Genomic DNA, 24,870 nt, shown 5'->3' on the forward strand with positions numbered 1-24,870 from the left:
ACTTTACTGTACGTTTATCCCACCTGTCTACAGTATATGGACACGTACAGTGGTGACCTTATACATTAGTATAGGGATTCAAACGGACAGTTCACCCTAGAATTTACGTTTTCCTCTCCGACAGAGCTCTAAAAAATTGTATTCGGTTCAGATATGGTGATAAGTTATCTCATTGAGGAAAGACATGTGGGTTTGAAACAACATAAAGGTGAATAATTGATGACAGAATATTTATTTTTTATGTCAAGGCTCAACAATAAAGATGTTTTGACAGTCAGACCAGTAGTTCTGATATTTACTGCCATCATTTTCACTGGAACCACCACAAAAGAATGACCAGTTTTTATTTGTACCTGTTTTTTTATTTTTGCAAAAAAAAAAAAAAAAGAAGAAAGATAAAAATATATATTTATATGAACACTACAGAGTACATTAATATTTAGAAAGTAGCCTTTAATTGATCAAAAGTGACAGTAAAGATATTCCTAATGTTACAAACGTTTTATATTTCAAATAAACTAAATGTTTCTTTTCTTACTTGACTTTCTAGTCATCAAAGAATCTTCAAAAAAATAAATTGGTTTCAACATTGATAATAAAAAATGTTTCTTGAGCACAAAATCAGCATATTACAATGATTTCTGAAGGATCATGTGACACTGAAGACTGGAGTAATGATGCTGAAAATTTGCCATTCCAGATATAAATAAAATATAGAAATTAATACATTTAAACAATTATTTTAAGTTACATAATAATATTTCAGAATATTACAGTTTTATTGTATTTTTGATCATATATACAAACAGCCTTGGTGAGTCTTTTCCAAAACATTAAAAAATATTACCAACCTCAATGTTAGAGTATATCTATTATTTATATTTATATATTTATTATTATTTTACAAAATTACAAAAATGTTAACTTTATTTATTTTTTAAATAAGCAATCAGCTGTAAATTATCCAGCTATAATATAACTACATAAATTTATAAACACACCTTTGCTGAAAAACAATGGAATATGATTACTCCTTGGTTTTGTAGTTTTCAAAACATTCTTACTGACGCTTTAAAGACAATCACAATGCAGTGATAGCAATGTAAAATTTTCAGTGACTTTTCTGTCAACTTACTGCTGAGCCCTGTGTGTGTGTGTGTATATGTGTGTGTGTGTGTGTGTGTGTGTGTGTGTGTGTGTGTGTGTGTGTGTGTGTGTGTGTGTGTGTGTGTGTGTGTGTGTGTGTGTGTGTGTGTGTGTGTGTGTGTGTGTGTGTGTACAGACCAAAAGTCCAAAAGTTAGAATATCCACTCATTGAAATATTATCATATGCATTTGATATTGTCACATGATTTGTGTCCATTTTATACTGTCGCCACAAACTCTGCCACCGCAACCTCAAGAAAGGCCTTTGCATCTCGTCAGTTTGTTTTTCATATGCTCTCACCACAATCCTCAACCCCCACCCCCCCTTTGCACCCTCAAATGGAAAAGAGGATGGAAAAAAAACAACAACAACAACAACAACAACAACAACCTCTACTTCCTGTGAAACTGTTGGTCGCACCTCTGACTGCACTGACGGGGGAGAGTAAAGCCATTAAAATGACACGGAGACAGATCATGTGTGACACTTCAAAGGGTCTGGAAAAAGCTGGAAAACTGAGCAGCGCAACCTCCTCATCCACCCTCCGGCGGGGAAGAGAAAAAAAAAAAAAACACAAAGCCGACAAGCACGCGCCGCATGGTCAACACAAGCACCCAGAGACTCCCGCGCTCTCCTCTCGGCCTCCCCCCAGACCCAAACACAGACTCGTCCCCCGCGACTACACGTCCAATGATTACACTATTCCCTCTCTCTCGCTCAGAGGAGCTAATTAATGCTTTAATATGCAAATGAGTGCCACAGTAAATTACACAGCTGGCAAATATGCCTGTTTTGCCCCCAAAACTATATCAGGAAATGAGCAAGACTGCGTGTGGATTGTGAATGCAAAGAGACAGAAGGTTTATTTCGAAACCGCGAAGATTATTTCACCTCAAAGTTTGGATGGCGAAAGGGTAAAAGTTTATCTGCAAGATCTGAACAAGTTTTAACAGCGGACGGGATCTTGGACAGCAATAATTAAGGACAGTAGAAAGGTCACTTTGAATGCTACATCAATTAGATGCCATATTTAATTTAACACAAATGAAAACAAGTCTGCGAGGGAAGCAGATATAGTCTGTTTTGTATGTCATATATCTGACAAAATACTCAAAAAACATTATTAAAGAACGCTAAAGATTAGATGTGACCTACAGTACGACAAAGTGTTCACACAATAGTGCAACATACTGTATGCTTCATAACCTCATTTTTGTTCACATCAAATTAAATATAGTCTAGTGAGTACATAGAGTCTAGTTTCTAAGCAGACTGACTTCTACAACAAGATATTGGTGACAACAAGTGCTATTTTTTTCCATGGCAGTGAGAGCAGATGCAAAGAAAGAGAGAGATGTGAGAGTGTGATTTGGTTTAGCTTTGATAAACATATGACACTTGACTGCTTTTCTATATACGGCTGTTATTTTCATGCCCTACAACCATGTGAAGTTGATGGGAGAAGATACTGTGAAAGTATCACTAAAATATGGAACATATTACAAACTCCAATACTCTAATTAAAGTTCAGGCCACAAAGAACTTTAAATGTATTTTTATTTGCAGGCACTGAATCTGGAAGGCAATGGAGAGGTAAAAGCAGATATAAATATGAAGCTGTGAAGCAGAGGTAGCACTTGCAACGCATAGAAGCTTTGAGAGTTATTCAAAAAAAGACATAGGATCAGAAGAAAACAATGATGAGACAAGCATTTGTTTGTTGTCCCATGACTCTTAGGCCCTGTTTACACCTGGTAGAAAGATGCGTTTTTGTCAATTGGATCACAAGTAGACGAGGGAGACACATTCCCATTTACAACTGGTGTTTTAATCCGTCTCCTTTTGTCCACTTTCAACCACTTCTGTCCAGATTTCTTTGAGGGGAGTGTCTATGGGCAGGTAAAAGTATTTTTTTTCCCAGGTCTTTTGATCTATTGGACAAAATAAGCTTTTACACTATGACCGCGGCCGGAGACAACGGAAAAACATACGGAGAGCAGCAGCTTTCGTTTCTACTCTGACAGCCGCAAGACCCCGACGAACGCTGTGAGCGTGTGTTAGAAATCAGGAATGGTGAGAGTACATTGTGTTTGGTACGTTTTTTTGTCTTCAAAGTTCAAACCAAACTTGGGTCTTCAGCCACAAAGTTTAAATCCTGTCTGGCTAGAGCGCTTCCCAAAATGTTTACGCATTAGATCAGTAGGTGAAGAGTAGGCGGTCTTTTGTGGCTGTTTGAACGCATTCGACCACATGAGCGTTTACACTATGAATGCAATCCGGTCAAATCCGTTTTTCCTACTACCTCTGGAAGTGGTCGAAGTGGACAAGCTCAAACCAGACTCTGTTTACACCTGTATTTAGCGTCGTCCACTTGTGATCCGATCAACCAAAACACATCTTAATACCAGGTGAAATCAGGGCCTTAGAGGCACAAATACTATATTTAGATACGTTTTATGCAATTAAAACGTCTGTTTCGCCCCCTGCAATGATGATTTTGCTTAATTGGATTCAACAATTAAAATCATAGAACATCATAATTTTGACAAACTGTTGAACTGATATTAAATTAACTGCAGTAACTATTTTAATTATGAATCTTAAGTTTTATGCAAATAAAACGTCTGTTTCGCCCCCTACAATGATGATTTTGCTTAATTGGATTCAACAATTAAAATCATAGAACATCATAATTTTGACAAACTGTTGAACTGATATTAAATTAACTGCAGTAACTATTTTAATTATGAATCTTTTTCATTATGAACCTTAATTACAAAAAAAAAGACATCTTGCATACAACCATATTTCCACATGAACAGAATTAAAAGGAATTAACATTGCAGTTATAGTAGTATATATATTCAGGCTATTTCTGCAGCATATCATTATTGTAAAATTAAATGTTTTTCTTTCATTTATAGAAATAGCTACATTAAAAATGATTTTTGTCCCAAAACAAGCATTTTTAACACATTTTGTTTTTAATTATTTGGTACACGATGTAACTTTGGTCCTCTAGCGGTTAAAAAACAAAACTGTATGCATTTTACAGAAGAACATTGTTTTGGTTGTGCTTCGGCTCTACATGACTGTGCAGATGAAAGTGGTTTAAAAAAAGGAGAAGAGAAGAGAGATTATCCTACTAAGAAAAAGAACCAGTTTAGATGGAAATGATCTTAAGCTGACTAGCTAAAGACGTTACTGTAGCTATACCCATTACACAGTACTTCTATAAGCAATAAGTTACGAGAGGCTGTGCTGTATCATGAATAAGTCACGGCTGAAGGGCCAACCTCAACCCCTTCAGTCCCCCACAGCCTCTTGTTCCTTATTGCTTTTATAAAACGGTTACCACACAATACAAATATTAAAGCCAAGAAATATCTACCAATGCAACATTCATGAAGTAAAAATCACTCAAAGCCACTAAAAACACTATCAAAAATAGTCCCTGACGGTGAACAGCAGCAGAAGTTACATTATTACGCCATTAGATGGTGGCAAAGACTGTTTTTATGAGCGAGTCACTCAGTAGCGAATACTTTTATATTGAAAGGACTGAAACTTGTTGTGAATACAGTAACAAGACACAACTGAACTAACAAATGCTTTGACTAGCGCTGTCAGGCACGGGAAAACCCCTTAACTGTTAAAAAGACAAGATATTGCAGCGGACATTCAAACTGATTTTTTATTTTTTATGAACATAGGACTGACCTGAAGGAAAATGCTAAATCTGAATGCAGGTAATACACTCGGTCACTCGATCTCTCTCTCACAATACTCTTCTACATAAGCTTCAATGAACAATATTAAATGGAGAACAAACATATGTTTTCATTGCTAAGAGTGGTTTCTAAGGGTGTTGTGCAGTGATACACAGAACCGTTGGGTGAAGCGGTCATAGCCGGGTTTTATCGTGAATAAAACACAGCTTTTGACCAAACAGAATCAAAGACTGGACCTAACCATTTTATAATTGAAATAGAAAATTACTTTGTGGGAAACTTCAAAAGAAAATGTAGCAATTAGCAATTTAGCGCCAAAGGTTGTAGCCATGTAAATACTGTATTCACGAAAGTTCAAAAACTGAGCTGCAATGCCACGTACGTGTGTGTGTGTGTAGCTCATCATAAGCAGCTCAGCTCATCAGAGGTCCCATGAGCAGGACCTGCTCTCTGTCTGCTCACTCACTCAACTCCAGCCATCATAGAGTCAGACACCATGACCGACCACAAACACTAACCAACTCTTAGTTCCACTTGGAGTCTGTCCCACAAGACCACCTGCCCCTCTACAGCCCTACCTGCATCTCTAATGATCCTTAATGAGAGACATCGCATCAACCTGAGTCTGCCATGCACAACAACAGTGACTTTAGGCAAACAGAAAATAAAATAATATGATGTCATTGTTGTACATCATTGTCTTAAAGAGACAGTTTACCCCAAAATAAATGAAAGTCAATGGGGTCCGATGTTGTTTTGGATCATATTGACTTTCATTGCATATACAAAATTTCATTGTACAAAAACAGTTCAAGATTCAAGATCTTCATTTTTGAGTAAACTGTAGCTTAAAAGGGGTCATCGGATGCCCATTTTCCACAAGCTGGTATGATTCTTTAGGGTCTTCATGTAAAGTTTGTAACAAACATAAGTGTGTTAAAATTCCTCAATGGTTGTGTAAAACAACACCCTTTTTGCCTCCTTAAACACAGCTCTGTTCACAGTGACCCGTTTCGGTACATGTCTCTTTAAATGATAATGAGCAACTGCTCACCCCACCCCTCTCTTCCATGGGGAGTGTCGACACAAGACACATAAAGTGCTGCCTTGGCGGACAGTATACAAATGGCTGAGGGCGGAAATATGCGAATACGGGACAGTCCGTCAGTGGTCGTGGGCGGAGCATGAGCAATATGACATCATATTGCTCAGAAAATCCAAACGGCTTGATTATTGAGAGTGTTTAGACGTTTCGAGGATAAAAAATAAAGGAGTGAATGGATTTTTAAAAATTCTATTGTGGTTGTGTCCACACACTGGAAAAACACATTTATATGCAAACACCATAAAAAAGTTAATTTAGCATCCGATGACCCCTTTAAGACAAGTATGTGTTTCTAAGATTTTTTTTTTCTTCTTCTTAAAATCCCTTATGGACATAAATAGATCATTGTTGGCATATAATAAGAGTATACAGCTCAGGTCTTGTAATAATTTGATGAGAAATCTTGTTACTTCTTACAAAGTTCATGAATGTGTAAAGTATGACCTAAGATTAATAACTATAAGCACCTTGATAAAGAGATGGATAACATGGTCCCAACTTTATTGCCTAAGACTCCCACAATAAATATTTTAGAAATATATTTTTAAATGTATTTTATTTTAGATCAGCAAATAATCAAAAATGAACACCAAATAGGCCAATGATCAAATGGATTTGAGCTTCAACAGACACGCCAAATCAGATGTTGTAAACAAAGACCCAAGGACCTACATTCTCTCCCTACCACCTTCCTCTCGTTTAAATATGCGCATGTAAAATTGTGCCACACACACACGCACACACTTTTCTTTTGAAGAATGAAATTTTCGCTTTTCTCAGTCCCAGGGAATTTTACGAAACTGAATCAGAACACTTGATCTGACCACCCACTGATTTCTGATGGAAAGATTTGCTTTTTAATACAATCGTCAGTCGTTCTGCCACGTTGTGCCTGGCCCAGACAAATCTCAGCAGTGTGTCTTCTTGTACTGCCACAGTGAAATGTCTCATTCTCCATCGGTTAAATACCACCCTGCTGTAATCTATCATGGTGGAAATGTTAATAACATTGTCCTCTGTTACAGCTGAGCTTAAATATGACACATTTATACACATTTAAGACAGATGGCATGTTTTCGGGCCGTTTATCGATGAAAATATATTTTGAGGTGTAACTGATTGACAAGGTAAAAACATCAGAATCCAAACTAATGACTGATATAAAAAAGAAATCAAGTTCTGTTTCAAGCTTTGGAATCTGTTTTAAAGAGAGCATTCTGTCCTTTCATGATTTTAATTAACGCTTTAATATGCAAATAAGATAGAGGAGATAAAATCATGACAAACAGATGGCGAGTTAACTTTTTCTGTTCTGGCATGTTCTTAAGTTGCAATAACATTTTTTCAGGGCTTTTGCAACGATGTGTGAAGCAGCAGCTCTAAGTGATCAGCAACAACTTGTATCTTTGCCTAACTTGGACGGAAACTTTTCAGTTGAACTTCATTGATACAGAAACACGCAATGGCAAAAATGTGAAATTTGAGTTTGCTCATACATCTTTACAGTATTAATTGTGAATGTAAAATCCACAATATGCCCAAAAGTCAATGGATTTTCATCCTTGGGCTGGGTAGCCACCAATGTTTTTGGATGGGTAAAGAAAGTACAGAAAATTAAGTTTGACTTTTGTTTTTTGATCATCAATAGATCATACAAAAGTATACAAAATGAACTGCCAATACTTGTTTACAGCCCTAAACTACAATGTTCCTTTGTGACCAGTGAACCAATGAATGATTTAATCATTTTATATACACACACTATAAAATTGTTCATGATACAAGTTACACAAGTTTTAGTTTTTTCATGATACTCCCGTCCTAAAATCTACAATTTCAAAAAGTCTCTGTTATTTTCAATTCGGACCCAAGAACCATCTGTATTCAAAATGACTTTTCTACACACTGAGATTAGACATCTCACCTTTTCCTCTTTCACGTGTTGGTCCAGATCCAGTCTGATGAGTGAACGGTTGATCTTTAAGGCCAGTGAGAGAGCCATGAGGCCCCCAGCAAGCACCTGGTTCTGCCGTACGTCCAAACGCTGGATCTGTCGACTTTCTGCAAGGATCTCAGCCAAAGTCACAGCACCTGGCACCATGGGTAGAAAATGCAGGCTTAGTTATAAGGTGAAACAGAAATAAACTCCAGAAAAAAGGAAATCTATAAAGAGAGGATGTGCCAAAGAGGTAGAAATTTAGAAAAGCAATATTACGAACCCTACCCTCGCATGTTATTCCTGTGGCAGCTAGGCCAAGTTGCAATAAAGAGCGATTGATCATGAGGGACTCCTTTAGCGTGTGAATGCCTCTGTTCTCAAGGTTGTTTTTGCCAAGGTTTAATATTTCGAGGGTTTTTAAGTGGGGCTGAAAAAAAAAAAAAACAGAAAAAAAAGGATGTTTAAGAAAACTGATGAGCTTGTTTTTAAATCACTTTTTAGAATTCAAAAGTGTCCTTTTTCTGTGCATTTGAATCCAATTATGGATGGTGAATTTGTGTCACTTTGAGAGCTTTAAGTGTCGCACACCGTGCTGTGGCAATAGATTGACTCTCAAGAGCATATTAGCCGCGTCATTTATGAAGCACGATTAGCAGCCATATAAAGCAGGAGATAGCGGAGCACATGAGGGAAAAGCCATGTTGCATAACAGAACGTACACCATGCCAGCTCGCTACACTCATTATGCTCACTTAGTCTCCTGCTTTAAATGAAAAACCACAGACAGCTAAAAAAACAAGCTCAGAGATCAACTGACAGTTCATTTGCGTCACTGTTACAACACTCAAGCATGTAAACACCCACACATCGACATATACAGTATATGTATACAGATACAACCAACAAGCCCAATCAAATATTAGGAGAAAGAAAAAAAAAAAACTAAAGAAAATGACATTTCAAATGTAAAACACTTAAGAATTCAAAATATTTTTTGTCAAGAATTGGTTTTATGTTATCGGGTATATATTTTTTTACCCCTAAATACAATACAACTTTACGGGATAGTTGCCATCATTTGCCCACCTTCATGTCGTTCCAAATCTGACTCTTTTTTAATTCTTCTGTGAAAGATAAAAGAAGATATTTTGAGAAATGCTGCAGTGGTTTATTTCCATTGCAGTGGAAGTCAATGGGCTTCAAAACTGTTTGGTTACCAACATTCTTCAAAATATCTTATTTTGTGTTGCGCAGAAAAAAGAAAGTCATTCAGATTTAGAATGACATGAAACAAATTTTTGGGAGAACAATATAATAAATATACATGTATATATATACTGTATATAAAATGCAATATTATTAAAATCAAAGGAACAAAAGCAATAATAGAAATAATAATTAATAATACAAAAACAATCAAGTGAGGCTGAAAAATAACAGGATGTTTAAAAAAGCAAACTATATACAAATGTATTAATTAATTAATAAACATTTAGTTATTTGAAGTCCAATTAACTTTACTAGAAATATAGCAAATTATTGTTAACATAATAAACGTTTCAAGTTAACTGAAGTAGCGTCATTCTAACAGCCTATGGTTGACAACTTCAGTCATCCGATTTCCAATTGGTCAGACAAGGATCCGCTGTAAAATGTGGATAACATTGTGATTTAATTATGTTCCGCTGACATCAGAGAGTTCTGTGTCTGCCCAAATAACCCATTTATTCGCTCTCTCTCTTCTTCTGCCTTTAAAGAAACCCCAGGGGAAAAAAAAGAAAGAAAGGTTAATAACAACCCTTCCTGTGTCATATTCGACACGACCAGCCATCGGACTAATTATATTCATTATGGCCGCATGGATGTCTACTTATCCTTCTTAATGACAGACCACATGAAAAAGCCCTCTAAACACATATCTATTATTTAATCAAACTGTTCCCAATTGGTACAGGCAAAATGGAATGAGCAGGCTTTATTTTTGGCCTGAATGAATTCTCTGTGAACACGCCAAAGGCCGAGAGAAGAGAAAGCAGGCCTTTAATTTGTAGCTTTTGATTTAAATCGCCATTCAGATGACAGAAAGGTACAGTTTATTCTGACAATCAGAGCTGCTGAAGAGGAATAGATATTATTAAGGATTAGAGATGAGCTTTCCAGTGAGGATGAGACAAGCCATTTCCTTTTGTTCTCTTCTCTTTTCTCTCTGTATGTCAAACTCCGCCATAGTAGACCACACAAAAAAAAAGAAGATATATCCAGTAGCTGTCGTGTTTGGGTACTTCCTCTCCAAAGCCCAGAAGAGGCCACATGCAGTGTCACTGTTCGTCTCGGATAAAAAGCCACACTCGGATAAAACAGGAATGAATAAATAGCTGAAAAACGTACTGAGTGAAAATCATTGTATTTAGTATTATGTGCAACCCGCAGTTTATTCTATATAGACCCACTCAAAAATGAACTTCCCTGGAACACGAAAGGTGAATTTTTAGGTGAACATCCCACTCTTTTCCATGTAATGAAAGTAAATCAGGAATAGGGCAGTCGAGATTTCCAAAGCCACATGATAGCTTTTTGTCATTAAACAGTGAAAATCTTGACATTCGTTCATGAGTGAATCGTTTTTAAGTCAGATCTTTTCAATGATTCGAATGATCCAGTTCACAAACCCAGTGTGAATGAATCAGACTGATTTGGTTCACTGGCTCAGTGATCCGCTACACAAAATTATCAGTGAATAGTAGAATCAAGTTCGACAATAGTAAGTCACAAATAGCTATTGTATGGCTTCAAGCGACTACAAACACAAGACAAAAAACTATATTTTGATGCTATTATTGTGCTTTTGCATCTTTTTTTAATCATGACACTTCCAGTCCCCATTCATACTACTTAAATAGAAAAGAGTGGATTTTAGATTTCTTCCAAATTTCTCTTTTTCTGTTCCATACAGGTTTGGACTGACAAGGGAGCATGTAAATGATGACAGAACTTTCATTCTTTGGGAACCTTTTTTCTTTAAATAAAACTGTGAAAAGCATTTGTGAAAACGTTTCAGCAAATTACTGATGCACAATCTACCAGATGTGTTACTTATTTTTTACTTCCTCTGCTTTTTTTAATCACACTTCGTAAGTCTAGAAGTGCTGTTGTAATGATTAAAATTGCGCATATCTCTATTATCTTGCCCGAGAGAAAATCTCACCAGAACATTCTGTAGATGGCTCATGCCACGATGAGTGATGTGATTGTTACTCAGTATCAGCGTTCTCAAACCAGTCTTCTGAAAGCTCAAAGCATCACAAATCTCCTCCAAACCTGTGGAACAAAAAGAAATGACTACACAAGAGCTGAAACCAATTGTATAGTTTAACCACAAAATTTTTCTCAACCGTGCAATTGGAAGTGCACAATACAGCCTCAAACAAAATGTGTGTACCTGAGTCAGACGTAGTATTGTTGCTTAGGTCCAAGGCTCTAAGAGTGTTGTTGTATTTAAGGAGGTCTGCAAGTTGCATGGAGTCCTGGTAGCCGTTGAGCTTGTTTTCAGAAAGGTAAAGCTCCTGCAAAGCGATGTTCCTTTTCAGAGCACCGACTAGGGCAAGAATTGAGAAAAATCTTCAATAAGCATGGTGCTTTGTCCTTCTCTGAGATATGTGTGCCAAAGAACTCTTCCACAGTGCAACAACAAAAGATGTCATGTAAGACAATCTGGAAGAAAAAAGAAGAACGCATTTCTGAAAATGCCCACAGCGGTTCATCCAAATGACAACAAAGGCTTATTGAAAACTTTGAGGTTGTATAGGACTAACTCCATTATCATTTTTATTTACGTCGCTGTGATTATCACGGTCATCATTTTAATCGTCAACATCATTACGTGTCCCTTTTAGGGCCAGAGAAGCTTTCATGGGCTTTTTGTCTGTGGCCTCACAGAGCTGTCTGTCCAAATCAATGCGGCAGATTTGATCAGACCCTTTCGGTTGCATGCGGAATGCCAACATCGTCATCATACACAGTAGGAACCAAACAGGGGGATCGTTGAATTGATCGGAGGGACTCCACTGTGCGAGTCAGCGAGTCCCGCAATCAGGGCCCCACCGATCGATAGCAATGATCAGAAGCTGGGCGTCCCGCTGGGAAGAATGAGGGGGGCAGCCGAGCGGCCCCAAAATATCAAATGGATCCACTTGCCGCTTAAAGAGACAGAGCCATGAAGACATAGGATGTGCCACTCCACTCCTCTGTCTCATTTAAGGTCATTTCACTTGGGTTCTGTTAATGGTCTATGTCTACAACATCACTTTCTTTACCCCGTAATTTTCAGGGACTGCCATTTCCATTCAGACATTAGCGTGATGATACAGCAGTGACAGCAATCTGTTTATATGCATAGTCTGATGACCAAAAACATCTTATATACTGCATATAATACTGTATCCCACAATACGAAACCATTTTCAGGTGGATTGACTGAAATGAATTAATGAATGATGAATGAATTTAGCCACGATTTTTCTCTTTTTCTTTCAGTTTTTCATCCTAGAATTGGATTAAAATGCAAAATAAATAACTGTTTAATTTGTGTTTAATGTTAATGTTTAATTGAAGAAAACAACTATTTAATAAGAAAATGTAGTAACTTAAAAATATAAATATAAAAAATATATATATAAATGAAAATATACAAAAAAAGTATTTGCAAGTTTTAATGTTTTATTAAAATATCGTATATAAAAAAAAAAAGTATCTTTAACAAGATGTAATTTGAAGAACTAATGTACTCCTGAACAATCTGCAGACTGATTTAAATTGGTCTTTTGAATTATTCATTAAAAAGATACAGTTCTTAAGAGTAATTTGTTCATGAATCAGATTACACTGAACTACACAGTATGTTTCTGCATGCCATTCATGAGGAAATCTTAAGAAAGATGTGTTTTGTAGCAATATTTTGCTGTGTAGTTTTTTTTATCTCTTCAAATTCAATTCAGATTGTAAACTCTCATTCAGAACTTGAGTAAATATGATTTGTTTGCCCTGGCCGTGGTGATTGAGCAATGTCGAAGCAATGTAGAAAACACAGTGTACTGAACAGAATTCAAGTAGTAAGCAAGTACTACATTACAAAAATAGCTTATTTTAAAGTGCTATTTTTAATGGAATGTATTCAAGTTTAACCAGAATGCATGACTTGCAGGTGTTTGAAGGTTTTTTTTGTTTTTGTTTTTTGCAGACTATACCTCGGTCACACACCACTTGCAATGTAGACAGCTCTATGATCTAGCTCTGTTATTTAGCACCATTGCTTGTCACACACAATGCATAGGCCTATGGGGAAGTTTTCATGGAAGTCAGTTTCTGTCTCATCAGTAAACAATTAGATATGTTGTAAGTCACATTGTAAAATACAATGTCACAATCTTAGGGAAATTATAAGGGGAAAAGCCAGATTTATACATATGAGATATTCACAACTGTGATCAAACAAATTGTGAGATCGCAAATACAATAAATACATTTGCAATTAACTTTCTTATTTTTCTGAGGTGAAAACAGTCTTACATTTACATGTTTTAATAATTCATGTCCTAATGACAGTGTCCTTCACAGGCTTGAAGGGCCGCCACATCTCTGTAAAAGCTGTGTCTGTAGTCCTGTGTCGTTTTTAGGAGACAAGCTCTATAGTGCCGAAAGACTCCATCTCACAGTGAGCTGGCCGAAGTGTCCTGAACGGATCGGTGCAGCAATGTGTAAAGTGACAGGAAGAAGATTACGACATCTAATCCAAGCCCAGTCTAGCTGTTAGGGTCACTGGGCCAAAATCTGCCACTCCTCCCCTTGTCCTGCTTCATCTGTTCCTGCTGGCCAGGGCCGCTCATGGAGAACGCTCATTTCAAACACATGCTATCTGTACTTTAGTACTGACATATTGCAATATTCCCAGTAGAGCAGGTAAAGCAACTCATAGACTGATATTAGCACTTGCTGCATTGTAAAAACAAAACAAAAAAACTTTAAGAACATTAGTTTTTTTTTTTTTAAGATAACGCGCCCTTTGGGACTGTATGTTGTGCTGTCGTGACTCGTGATAGTACTCAAAATTCTGCCTACCCTTGAGTAAATGTACTTATGCAGTGGGAAATTTTGCACAGCACTCGCTAGACCAAAACCAAGCCAAATGTCACAAAAAGGCCCTCCCTAATATGAGTTTATATTAGGACTGATGCAGTTTGCTGTGTTGTCCATGATTTATTCACAATCGGGGATTGAAAAACTTTTTTGCTCACCAGCCACTGTGGCTACTGGTTTCCAAAGTTACTAGCCACTCAGCATTTTCACTGGCCACAATTTTGGCATCAATACCATGGGGAAAAACTGCCATATAGATATTTTTTATATTATCTCATAATTTGGCAGCAGGTAAATTTAGGCTGCTGTCACTTTAAGATATGACGCACGGATCCATTATACTGTTACACATGCACTTTTTTTCTCAACCGTTTACATTCACTTAAAACATAACTGACTGTGTTTACATGAATACTCGCCAAGACCGGCATTTTGACATTATTTTGTGTGTATTTGACTGTTTAAGTGCAATAAGCAGTTAAAAAGAACTCAATTTAGTACTGAGATTAGGGGTGGTTAATCTGTCTGATTTCCCGATTCGATTCGATTACGATTATTGAAGTCCCGATTCGATTACAGTCGATTTTCGATTATTAACGATTCTCGATTAGCGATTATTGATTTTCCATTTCACAACAGTAAACGAAAATACACTACAAAGTGATTGCAGTATTAAAAAAAGTCAGCTGCTGAATTACTTAACTCTTTTACTGAGTAACAACAACTCAAAGCACTTTCTGTGTCGTGTAGTTATAACTTCAGAATTATTTGTATGTAGCTTATGTTCTGTAGAACACAGAAATGAATACATCACATTGTGTTGTGACTCATCAAGTTGAACTAAACAATAACAAATAAATGAAAGGCTTATTTCCTTTAGGAAGTAGATCAGAACCAACATATTGTAGAAATTGGACAATTTTCTTCTAGAAAGACAAGGTGTTCAGGTGGAAGAAGACTGCAGGTTGCAGTCGAAACATGTCAAGGTAAAGAAAAAGTTTTTTCTCCACCTGAACACCTTGTCTTTCTAGAAGAAAATTGTCCAATTTAATCATTAAGAAGACAAAATGAACATTTTTGAACAACTTACTGTAGCTTCAATTAGTAACATACAAAGCCACTCTTATACACAACTAAATAATAAAGAGTTATGACTTGAAATGTTTGCTGTATACTACAATCAAAAACAAGAATGTGAATGAACATCTGCAGAGAGCACAGTCAAAATGTAACTTTTTGTGACTGAAATTGCACATATTGCAGTATAACGTACTTATATCGGTTTACACAGTGTACTGATGTGAAAACTAAACAATACAGAAAGCAGCTCTCATACAAAAATACTAAATAGGTAACAATGAAATTGCCAATTTTACATACGTTAGCTTTTAACGAAGAAGGTGCCGTTCGAATTTGGCGCTCAGCCATCATGAGTCTGTTATGTATGTGCGCGTCTCTATTATGTGCACGCCACAGACTGTCCGCGCACTGCACGTCCGCTTATAGTTCCGCCTTTTGCGTTCCGTCAATATTACGTTATTAGAAAAAATATATCTATATTTTTTTTTTGAAAATCGATTTTTTGACATTTGTGAATCGATTCAGAATCGTCCACGTCCGCATCGCGATGCATCGAAGAATCGATTTTTTCCCCCACCCCTAACTGAGATGCAGCTTTATGTGCACACACTTTGGGTGTCAGCACAAAATCAGCGGGAATGATATGAAGGTAAAAGAGTAGCAAAACTCGAGAGCACGTAGATGTGAATTTGAGAACTTGTACAATAAATATTCGTACTTGTACGTGAACATTTACACTCACAGCTCCAATGTGAAAACCTGTAAAATAAAAATCTGAAGTTGAATGTTGAAATTTGCACTCGCAGACAATAGTCACAAACCTGTATTCTGAATTTGAAGCTGCAGACAAGTAGTCACAAATGTGTAAAATGCCATTCACAGAAATACAATGACAGACACAAACTTGTAATATACATTTGCATTTAATCTTACATTCACATTCGCAGTGCAACCTCAATTAGGCACTTGCAGCTTCTCAAACTGTCACTGCAATTTCAAATTTCGTGCCTTGACTTTTGATACTCTTTTCGCGATATATTAGGTGCAAAACTAACTTGTGCACTTGCAACTCAGTGGCGAGAGAGAAATGGGGGCGGGAGCGAGGGTGGTTCAAAGGAGCCATTTTATTGGTTGGCGCCTAGCCAATGAAATGGGACTTCTATTGTACGTGATGATGTCACGAAACCCGCGTGCACTGAAACGCTAACATGGCTTAATGCATTAGACTGATATTAAAAGAAATAAACGATATTATCAAACTCAGTAAACACCATACTAATAATGCTTTTTTTTTTTTTTTTTTTTTTTTGCTTTTTATTTTACAGGTTTCCACACTGGAGCTGTGTGTAAATGTTCACGTACAAGTACGAATATTTATTGTACAAGTTACTGTACTCAAATTCACATCTACGTGCTCTCGAGTTTTGCTACTCTTTTACCTTCATAGAATAAGTCCAATTAAGCGTAATTGGCAGGTGTTAATATAAAGCCCTGGTCACAATAGAGAAGAAAATACTATCGCATCTTCCATTCCATGCCAACTTTAATTGAGAGCAAACACACAAAGAGTAAAATTATGTAGTTAACCCCATAACCCACAATGCACCTGTTAGCATAATTTGCATTTCACAGCACAGGGTCATATTCTCAGGCAGCAAGCACCCAAACTTCCTTCTATTGTTAGCTCGCATACACTTCAATTGGATGGTGTGTGCTGGGCATACCAAGTGTGAAGAGAGGTTTGCCGCTCAGGCAGGTGTTTTCAAGGTGTAGCACTGTCAGCCTGCTGGTGAGAAGGGCTTTTGACAAGGCCTGTGCGGCGTAGTCCACCATAGGCATGTTGCAAGCATCCAGCCTCCACAGGCATCCACTCTGAAGAGAAAAGACAGCAAACCATCAGAGAGAGAGAGACAAAGAGACTCAGAGGCCTGGTTTTGCCCTCGCTGCGGACTGGCCTCTCTGTCTCACCCTCTCTCATCAAAAACCACCCTGTCTACAGAAGCAGAAACGTCAAAACCGGAAAACAATTCTGACGGGAGGTTCCCAAAGATCTGCAGGCCATTCCGGAGTTTCATCCTAGTCCACCACTTCAAAAGTGTCCAGATTTTTTTCTTCTTTCCCTTTCTTGGGAGATTTTGATTGATCTCATATAATACTGCCTGAGAAAGAGGCTTTGGTTTTTACCATTGAAGTCCTCATCACCGTAAGGTGATGCTGTCTTTCATCTAGAGATGTTGCTAAATGAACACATATTGTCAGGAGTTTTATGAGGACTATAATGATGTCCATTAAAATCAAAGTGTGAATGAGGCTTTATTCAGCAGTGCGAACATTTTCATCTTTGATGCAATTCATTGCTTCCAATTCAATCTGAATACCACTGTGAGGTATTGGTTTACACTTAATGACACTTTTAAAGGTGTGTTTCTGAACTTTAAAAAAATGAAGGCAACGTTTACATAGCGTTTTTTTATTTAATTAATTTACTTTTAAGATAAAATGTCAATTTAAAATGTCAAGTTGCCATAAAGATGAAATAAATGTAATGTTTAAATACATACATACATATATATATATATATATATATATATATATATATATATATATATATATATTAATGAGTTAGAAATGCAAATCGTTATATTAACGTTACATGGTTTAAATTGTTCAGTTTATTTTGTTTAGAACAAATAAGACTCTTTTAAGTGTAATAATCATTCACTTGCAAAATGTTTTAGCAGAACATATTATAACTGAATTACATATTTAACGACCCATTGGGCAGTAGGATTAGATGTGTAGTAAATCTTACCCGTCGGAGGAGGTGTGACAGTGAAAGCCAACCTGAGAATCCCATGCCTGAGTTTGAGGACACGTTGAGGTGCGTAGCTGATTCGTAGTACAAAAACATATCCAGCAAAGATGATGCTCCCTTATATGAGAGAAAATAAATTAATAGCAACAAGTAAAAAGAATCCTGACATTGAAATTTTATATTTTGGACAAAGTTTTTGGGGCGGACTGACAATAAAATGGCGTCAGAGTTTGCTGTCGGCGGCGCGAATTCTGCAGAGCACATCATCGCTTGATCGCGACCACTGATAAATAAACCGCGCCACATCAAAAGTCATATTTTACCAGAGTGTGAAACCCTATGGAGATACAATTATCGTCTAGCGCGAAATAATGGTAAGTTACGAAAACAAGTCTTCCTGTTGCGAGCAAGAACAGCACTCGACTTGTTAGTCACACTCACAACAAATGACTCGGGCCACTGGCCTCCTGGCTCTGGTCTTTCTTTTACTGTCTATGGTCTTAATCCTTCCAAAAAGACTCATGGGAGTCTGGACTCAAGAAGAGGTATTGAAATCATTATCAAATCAAGTTATTTCTTTCAACGATAAATTGTAAATATATGTTAAACAAAATACATTAAAATAATGTATTAATTAGCCTATTATTTTTATTTATTTATTTATTTAAAGGTGATAGCCACGCTGGTGACGTTACCACGCTAGCCTACCACTTGCGCTTCGGAAAACCTTTTGAAAACTGTCTAGTGACCCAAAAATTTAACCAAGTGTGAAAAAAGCCTTTTTTCACCAAAGTTTCATTACCCCCAGAGTAGCCTACTTTGTTGTAGCCTATGAATATCTGAACATGCAATATTATGTCAAAAGAAAGACCAGACCCTCTGCTTAAAAAACAAAACACAAAAACAAACAAAAAAGTTGTATTATATAGCTCCTGCATTCCTTTTAAGCAAAACTTGAATATTGGTAAGTTTCATAAAGTTACATTTTGAGCAAAAAGCGGAGAAAATCACGTTTTTATCAAAGACTACATCCAGATCAGATTCAGATCGGTGATCAAAACATGGAGTAGGCGAGATCGAGTCCATCAACATCCCCAAAGCTTCACAGTCCAACCACACTCCTGGGTCGACATTTCATTCGGTAACATTTGGGAGTTTTGATTTATGTGCTGTTTAATATTGATGATCACGTTATTTTACAAATGTTTCTGCTTCTTTTTCACCTGTGTTTTTATCAGGGTATTCTCTTTCAGAAGATGTATAGCGCCCGCTACCGTATAACAGTGAAACACGGAAAGCCGAAAATTTTCGTCAATGGCGGACAAAAGAGTTAAAAGCAAATGCTCATACTTACATTTTCCTCCAGCTCGGCCCCCTGCAGACTGATAAAATCAAATTGCACTGATTTCAGGATCTCTTCAAGAGATTCGCAGGAGCAATAATCTAACCGTTCACCTGGAAAAGCAATCAGACAAAAGTGGTATCACCCTGGCCTGGACAAAGTGTCAAGCGCATTTGCTGTGACAAATTTCGTACAGCACTGGATAATCTAACATACACCTAGAGTACAAAATATCTGCCCCTCCAAATGTGAGACATATTAGACACTAACACACATAACACGATCACGTCTGATCCCCTCCCTTCAGTGGAGGAGACAATCAAAGAGCTTCTGATTATGCAGGAACAGATGACTTTTAAACAAAGCCCTGAGAAATACTTTGATGGCCACAGCAGTCCGTCTATATTAGACACGCGTTGCAAAGGCCCCCTTCCCCTCATAAACTCTTATCTTCCTGGTCGGGGAGAAGCCAGATCGCTCAGAGCTGCATGTTGGGGAGATAATAATTTATTCATCATTAGCATAATCATTTGTAATTTTTTTTAACAATAATCACTTAACTGTACCATAGGAAGGGGGGATCAGAAATCCCATTTTTCTAATCCCCTCTGCCATGTGCAGATAATGACACTGAGACTTAGAGTTAGATGCCATCAGTGTACGACTAGGGCGCAGGAAGCCAGAACATGCTGACCCGCACATCAAGCTCACGTCTACTGGTATCAATAGCCGCTGTTTCAGTCATCAAAGGGACAGCGCATTTTAATCCCAAACTAATGCCCTTCAGCGTCGGCATGTACATTTCAATTAACAGGCTCGTCAAAGTTCTGATCTTATCAAAGTGTGGTAGCTAAAAAGTACAGTTGCTGTTCACTTAAACCACACTTCAGGGATAATGGGAATAGGCTAAGCTAAGCAACTTAAAACACACATGCAAAATAGTTTAAAATACACATACTGTAAATATAAAATCAGAGACGGAACATACATTTTGTTTAGGTTGTCAATATGACAATATTACAGAGCTTTCTGAAATAATATTTCTGTTTAGTCAATCGTGGCTTTCAGCGGAAAAATATTTCCTAATAATCACCGCCGTCCATGACAATTCTATATTTCATACCGCTAAAACTCAAGAAACTCTAATGGACATTCGTGACTATTTTACATTTTGCTGAATTGTTGGCTAATTCGTATGAATTTGTACAATTTCATTTGTACGTTTTCATGAATCTGCGTACGCCCCACTGACGGTTATTTTTAGGGGTGGACCTTAATGCTTAGTTTGTTTTTGTTTTGTTTTATAGTATGTTTCCGTACATATCACATTGTACGAATTCTTTCGAAATCACTGCCTCATTAATATAGAGACGTTTTCTCATCAGATTGGGTTTAACTGTTTTTTTATAGATTTTTTTTTATTTACTATTTATTAGAGGAAGCTAATTAGCTCAGCCAGTCAGCATTTCATTTCTGAAATACTTTTACATTTTATTTAGGGTCAACCAATGGCATGGGTTTGGGGCGCACTATTATTCAGACTTTGCGATAGTCCCGCCTCAAACTTACGTCATTGGTTTGAGACAATGTCACTTTGTCAGGATGCTCATTTATGCTGTATATCTTGTTTTGTCTCAGTTCCAAAAGTGAAGGGTTTTTGGGCCAGTGTTTTACTGATTCGTTGTGTTTACAATTCTGAAAGAACAAAGGCAGTTCTGGCTACATATTCTAATGGCCCCATAATTTCCATAGATTCCCAGAACAAATAGACTTATAGGCTACGTGATTCCACATTTTAGTGCAGCACAAAAGGGCAAATTACCTGAGTTTTACAACTGAAGAAAAGATAAACAAAACATCTGATTGCTAAAATGCATGTTTGAACCTTCCATTATGTTGTCACGGTTGGTGTGCGTCTCCTCCCAGAGTAGTGTCTATGAATTTGAAAGATTCTCTGTTTGTTTTAGGATCGCGCGGTAGAGCGTTTACAGTGGGTCAGACTAGTGATTCCAAATACGTGCTGATGGAAAGAAGAATAAAGCTGAAATACCTGGACGGATGAAGGGATGAAAATCTCAGGTGAAATGATAGCACTGGGGGGATTTTTCTGGTGGTGTTTATAGCTTTGAAAAAACAATAATGCTGTTCAAGGGGGATAGCAAAATAATAAATAGTGAATTATTGAACTTACCTGACAGGTCAAAACACCTGGCTCTGTCGGTAACACAAGTAATTTGCTGCATGAAAAAGAGACACACAGATCAAAATCAAGAGATTTCTGTACTCATAAAAGATTTTCAGGTTTTCAATATTTGCCATTATTGAATATTTCAAAATTGAAAGCAAGAATTATTAATGTCACTAATGCTTATGACAGGGCGTACGCTGTAAAATGTTTGGGTTTAACCTGGAAAATATGATTCGTACAGTATCATCTAAATAAAATGCATTAATTAAAATACAAATATTTATTATATAACAAAACTGTATCAACCTGACTACATTGACCAAAAGTCAAATTTAGAAAGAACATAAAAAATAAATAAATAAAGTGTCAAAATATGTATTGCAATGGTCTCTATAGGATAAAAATTACATGCAGGACTTTTTGTTATTGTCCCAATTGTTATTATGTATTTGTGTGATAGGCTACCAATGAGCTAATGCTAAAGTATTTTGTGAAGCTTAGCTATACAGACACCATAGTACCTCTAACAAAATGTAATCATCAACATTTGAAAGTGACATCGTTCAGTTTATGTAAATTTCAAGTACGTCACAGCACAGATCATTTTAGCTCAATCTGGCAATCTAGCCGCTAGACTGTAGCTAGCAGATGGCAGTTAGCATCTATCAGGCAACGGACTGATGAAGTCCCTCAGTCAACCTGCTGTAAACACGAACGGGACGTCATATGGGATTTTGCGTTTAGAGCAAAACAAATTAAGCATCGCAACGTGCGAACGAACACTCTACCGGTTTAATGTTATTCTGAAAGAAAAGTCTCAACAAGGATGACTTAAGGCCATGGATTTGTACCTCTCTTTCTTTGTTTGATGTTTTCCATCTTAATAAATGTGGAAACTTCTGAAGCCCATTGCTGCTAAGCAAGGTTCTGTGCTGTGTATTGAGGAAAATGAAATGACAAAGTACAAAATGCATTGATGTGTCAGGAGGGAGAGGACAAAATGAAGTGATAAAAAGAGCTCTGCTTCCTCCAGGCAGAACGGGACACAGCTTATAAACTTGACTTCCACAGACGGCATCTCAAGTGCATTTCCAATTCTTCACTCAGACTCCAGGAGACCCACTCCAGCGCTCGGCAGTCTGGGTGGCTTTGTATTAGCAACTGTTTGAGAGCATATATTTCTCCTTTTTTTCTTCATTTAATTAGTTGAAAAAATTAGTTCGAAACATTTTATACAGTAAAAGCTCTCAGGGATTAAAATCAGCCGCACATTTTCCTTTCAGCATCTTTTCTGCAATAAAGGATAAATTATTTAAAATAACACGACCTTTTATCTCACACCCTTTGAAGGCAGCAAATTAAAAATGTAAATTGGGATCTAATTAATATGCAAATATATTCATTCCCAGTTAACAATTAGCAATTAAACCTGCAGTGTCTAGAAAGAGCATAGACCAAATTAATAACTTAATTTATCATTAACAAAATTAAAATGTACACAATTTTTTTATTTTTAAAATTGTTACGCTGTCTCCCTGGCTCTTCATCAGCAGCAGTGCCGGGGAAAAAAACACATTTAATAGAACAATTTGGTGCTTGTCATAGAAAATGATAAATAACTAGCCTAAAAAACAACATGATTGGCTACATGGACGGTGACTGCAGCGTTGCATCTTCACACAACTGGGAAGGAAATAAACATGCTCATTTCATGCGGTAAAGAAAGAAATCATTGCGAATCCTCAGTCTAGAGAGTGCAATGGACATTAAAGATTAAAAGTGTGAAAGTTATTTATACTCTACGGTGTTTAGATGTGAGAGATGTGAAATTCTACTCCGTATTGGGGGGGAGGGAGGACAGTTATTTCACTTCAGACACTCTGTGGCTTTCTGATGAATGTTCAACGCTCAGAGCTAAGCAGCTCGACAGAGTTAGGCTGGGAGCAAGGATGTTTTTGGGGAGCTCTGCAGCACTGCATTCGCTCTAATGGGAGGACGGTTCAGTCTGAAATACAAACTTCTCTCAAAATCTACGCCTTATCCTGCAGGGAGATGTGAAATGCTGAATCGTTTGATGATGCTTCCTCGGCTTCTGAGGCGAGCACTCATACTGTATGGGGCGCTTCTGTAAGTCTTTTCTCTTTGTTATTTTCTGTTACTACAATTGCCACCACCTCCGACAGGATTTGCACTTCAGTGGCGGTGACACTTCAACAAACGTTACTCATTTACAAGCCCCTGGGATAGTTACTCATATCAAGAAGTTTCTGTGTGTTCTGAGACGGAGTGGACACGGAAAACTTCGAATGAGAAACTTCAAGACACTAGCTTACGACGCTAAACAAAGAAAACGGGGTATATGTGAGGGTGAGGGTGAGCATTTAAGCTTGTGTTGAACTAAGGGGGCCTGGGGTCTTTCACACAGGCCTTTTGTTTGTTTACCCCTTCTATGAAGACGTAACCAAAAGCAATACTGTTTTACCCACTTTATAAAAAATAAAAAAAATCAAAGAATAGAGAAAGCCCACGGGTACAATAACAGCTTTAAATAGATTTCAGCAGCCATCCTCTTGGGATGATCCTGCCTGGAAAAAAAAAGCACCTAATTTGATAAATATGCTCTTTAAGCAGCAAATTTCATTTAGCATTTTCTTATTAGAAATTCACACGCAGTTCTCAACTAAATATCCTTCATTTTAGCTTCTGCTTAAGCATACATATTTCACCCTTTTAGGGGGACCACCTACATTCCTTTCAAATGCAGTGGGGTTCATTAGCGGCGTGGAGATAATGCCGAGAGTGTGTTTAATGTAAGCACTGCTAAGTCCCTCATTTTCCACAAATAATTCTCCTTGATCTAATCGTAAATTTATGCAGAAGAGAAAACTGATGCTCTTAACGTTGCTGGTCAATGTAAAATAAGTGCGGAGCTTGAATTATGCATGCATGCTCGTGTGTGTGTTTGTGTGTGTGTGTGTGTGTGTGTGTGTGTGTGTGTGTTTGTGCGTGCGCTTCTCATTTCCTTTCATTTACCTGTTTGTTATTGTCTTGCTTTTTTAGTTCAATAAAATGTGGTTGGCTAATTAACCTGCTCCCTAAGAGGGATTAAAATGTGTTTATTTTTCTTTCTTTCTTTCATTTCAAAGTTATTTTCACCAAATAATGTTCATTACACATAGCTATTTCAAACCAAATCTTCTGCACAAATAGCCTAATATTAGCAGGGAATCAAAGCGTGAGAAGTGGCGTGTGTTTTAATGCACATTATTCCACTGTACCTTTAATTGATCAAGAGCCTTTGTGTTTGGTTTCACCTGGTGCTTTTCACAGCTCTGCTTGTAGGCCAGAATTATATCTGTCACACTGAGACTGTCAGCTAAAACAGAACAAA

The 24,870-nt window shown here is 37.2% G+C and overlaps 1 protein-coding gene across 1 annotated transcript in view; it reads right to left on the bottom strand.

The window, feature by feature from the left end:
- Positions 1–24,870, bottom strand: part of LOC309478975 (ribonuclease inhibitor) — a gene marked incomplete at its 5' end in the record, with an annotated part of 133,335 nt that overhangs the window by 14,977 nt on the left and 93,488 nt on the right. Inside the window, 8 exons of the mRNA XM_082142820.1 lie at positions 7,908–8,074; positions 8,208–8,349; positions 11,128–11,240; positions 11,362–11,517; positions 16,859–17,006; positions 17,947–18,066; positions 19,304–19,404; positions 21,483–21,528. Coding sequence (XP_081998946.1) covers positions 7,908–8,074; positions 8,208–8,349; positions 11,128–11,240; positions 11,362–11,517; positions 16,859–17,006; positions 17,947–18,066; positions 19,304–19,404; positions 21,483–21,528 — 993 coding nt within the window. The remainder of the gene's footprint in view (positions 1–7,907; positions 8,075–8,207; positions 8,350–11,127; positions 11,241–11,361; positions 11,518–16,858; positions 17,007–17,946; positions 18,067–19,303; positions 19,405–21,482; positions 21,529–24,870) is intronic.

Source organism: Leuciscus leuciscus, assembly GCF_965113295.1.
Source record: "Leuciscus leuciscus genome assembly, chromosome: 17".
Taxonomy (NCBI): Eukaryota; Metazoa; Chordata; class Actinopteri; order Cypriniformes; family Leuciscidae; genus Leuciscus; species Leuciscus leuciscus.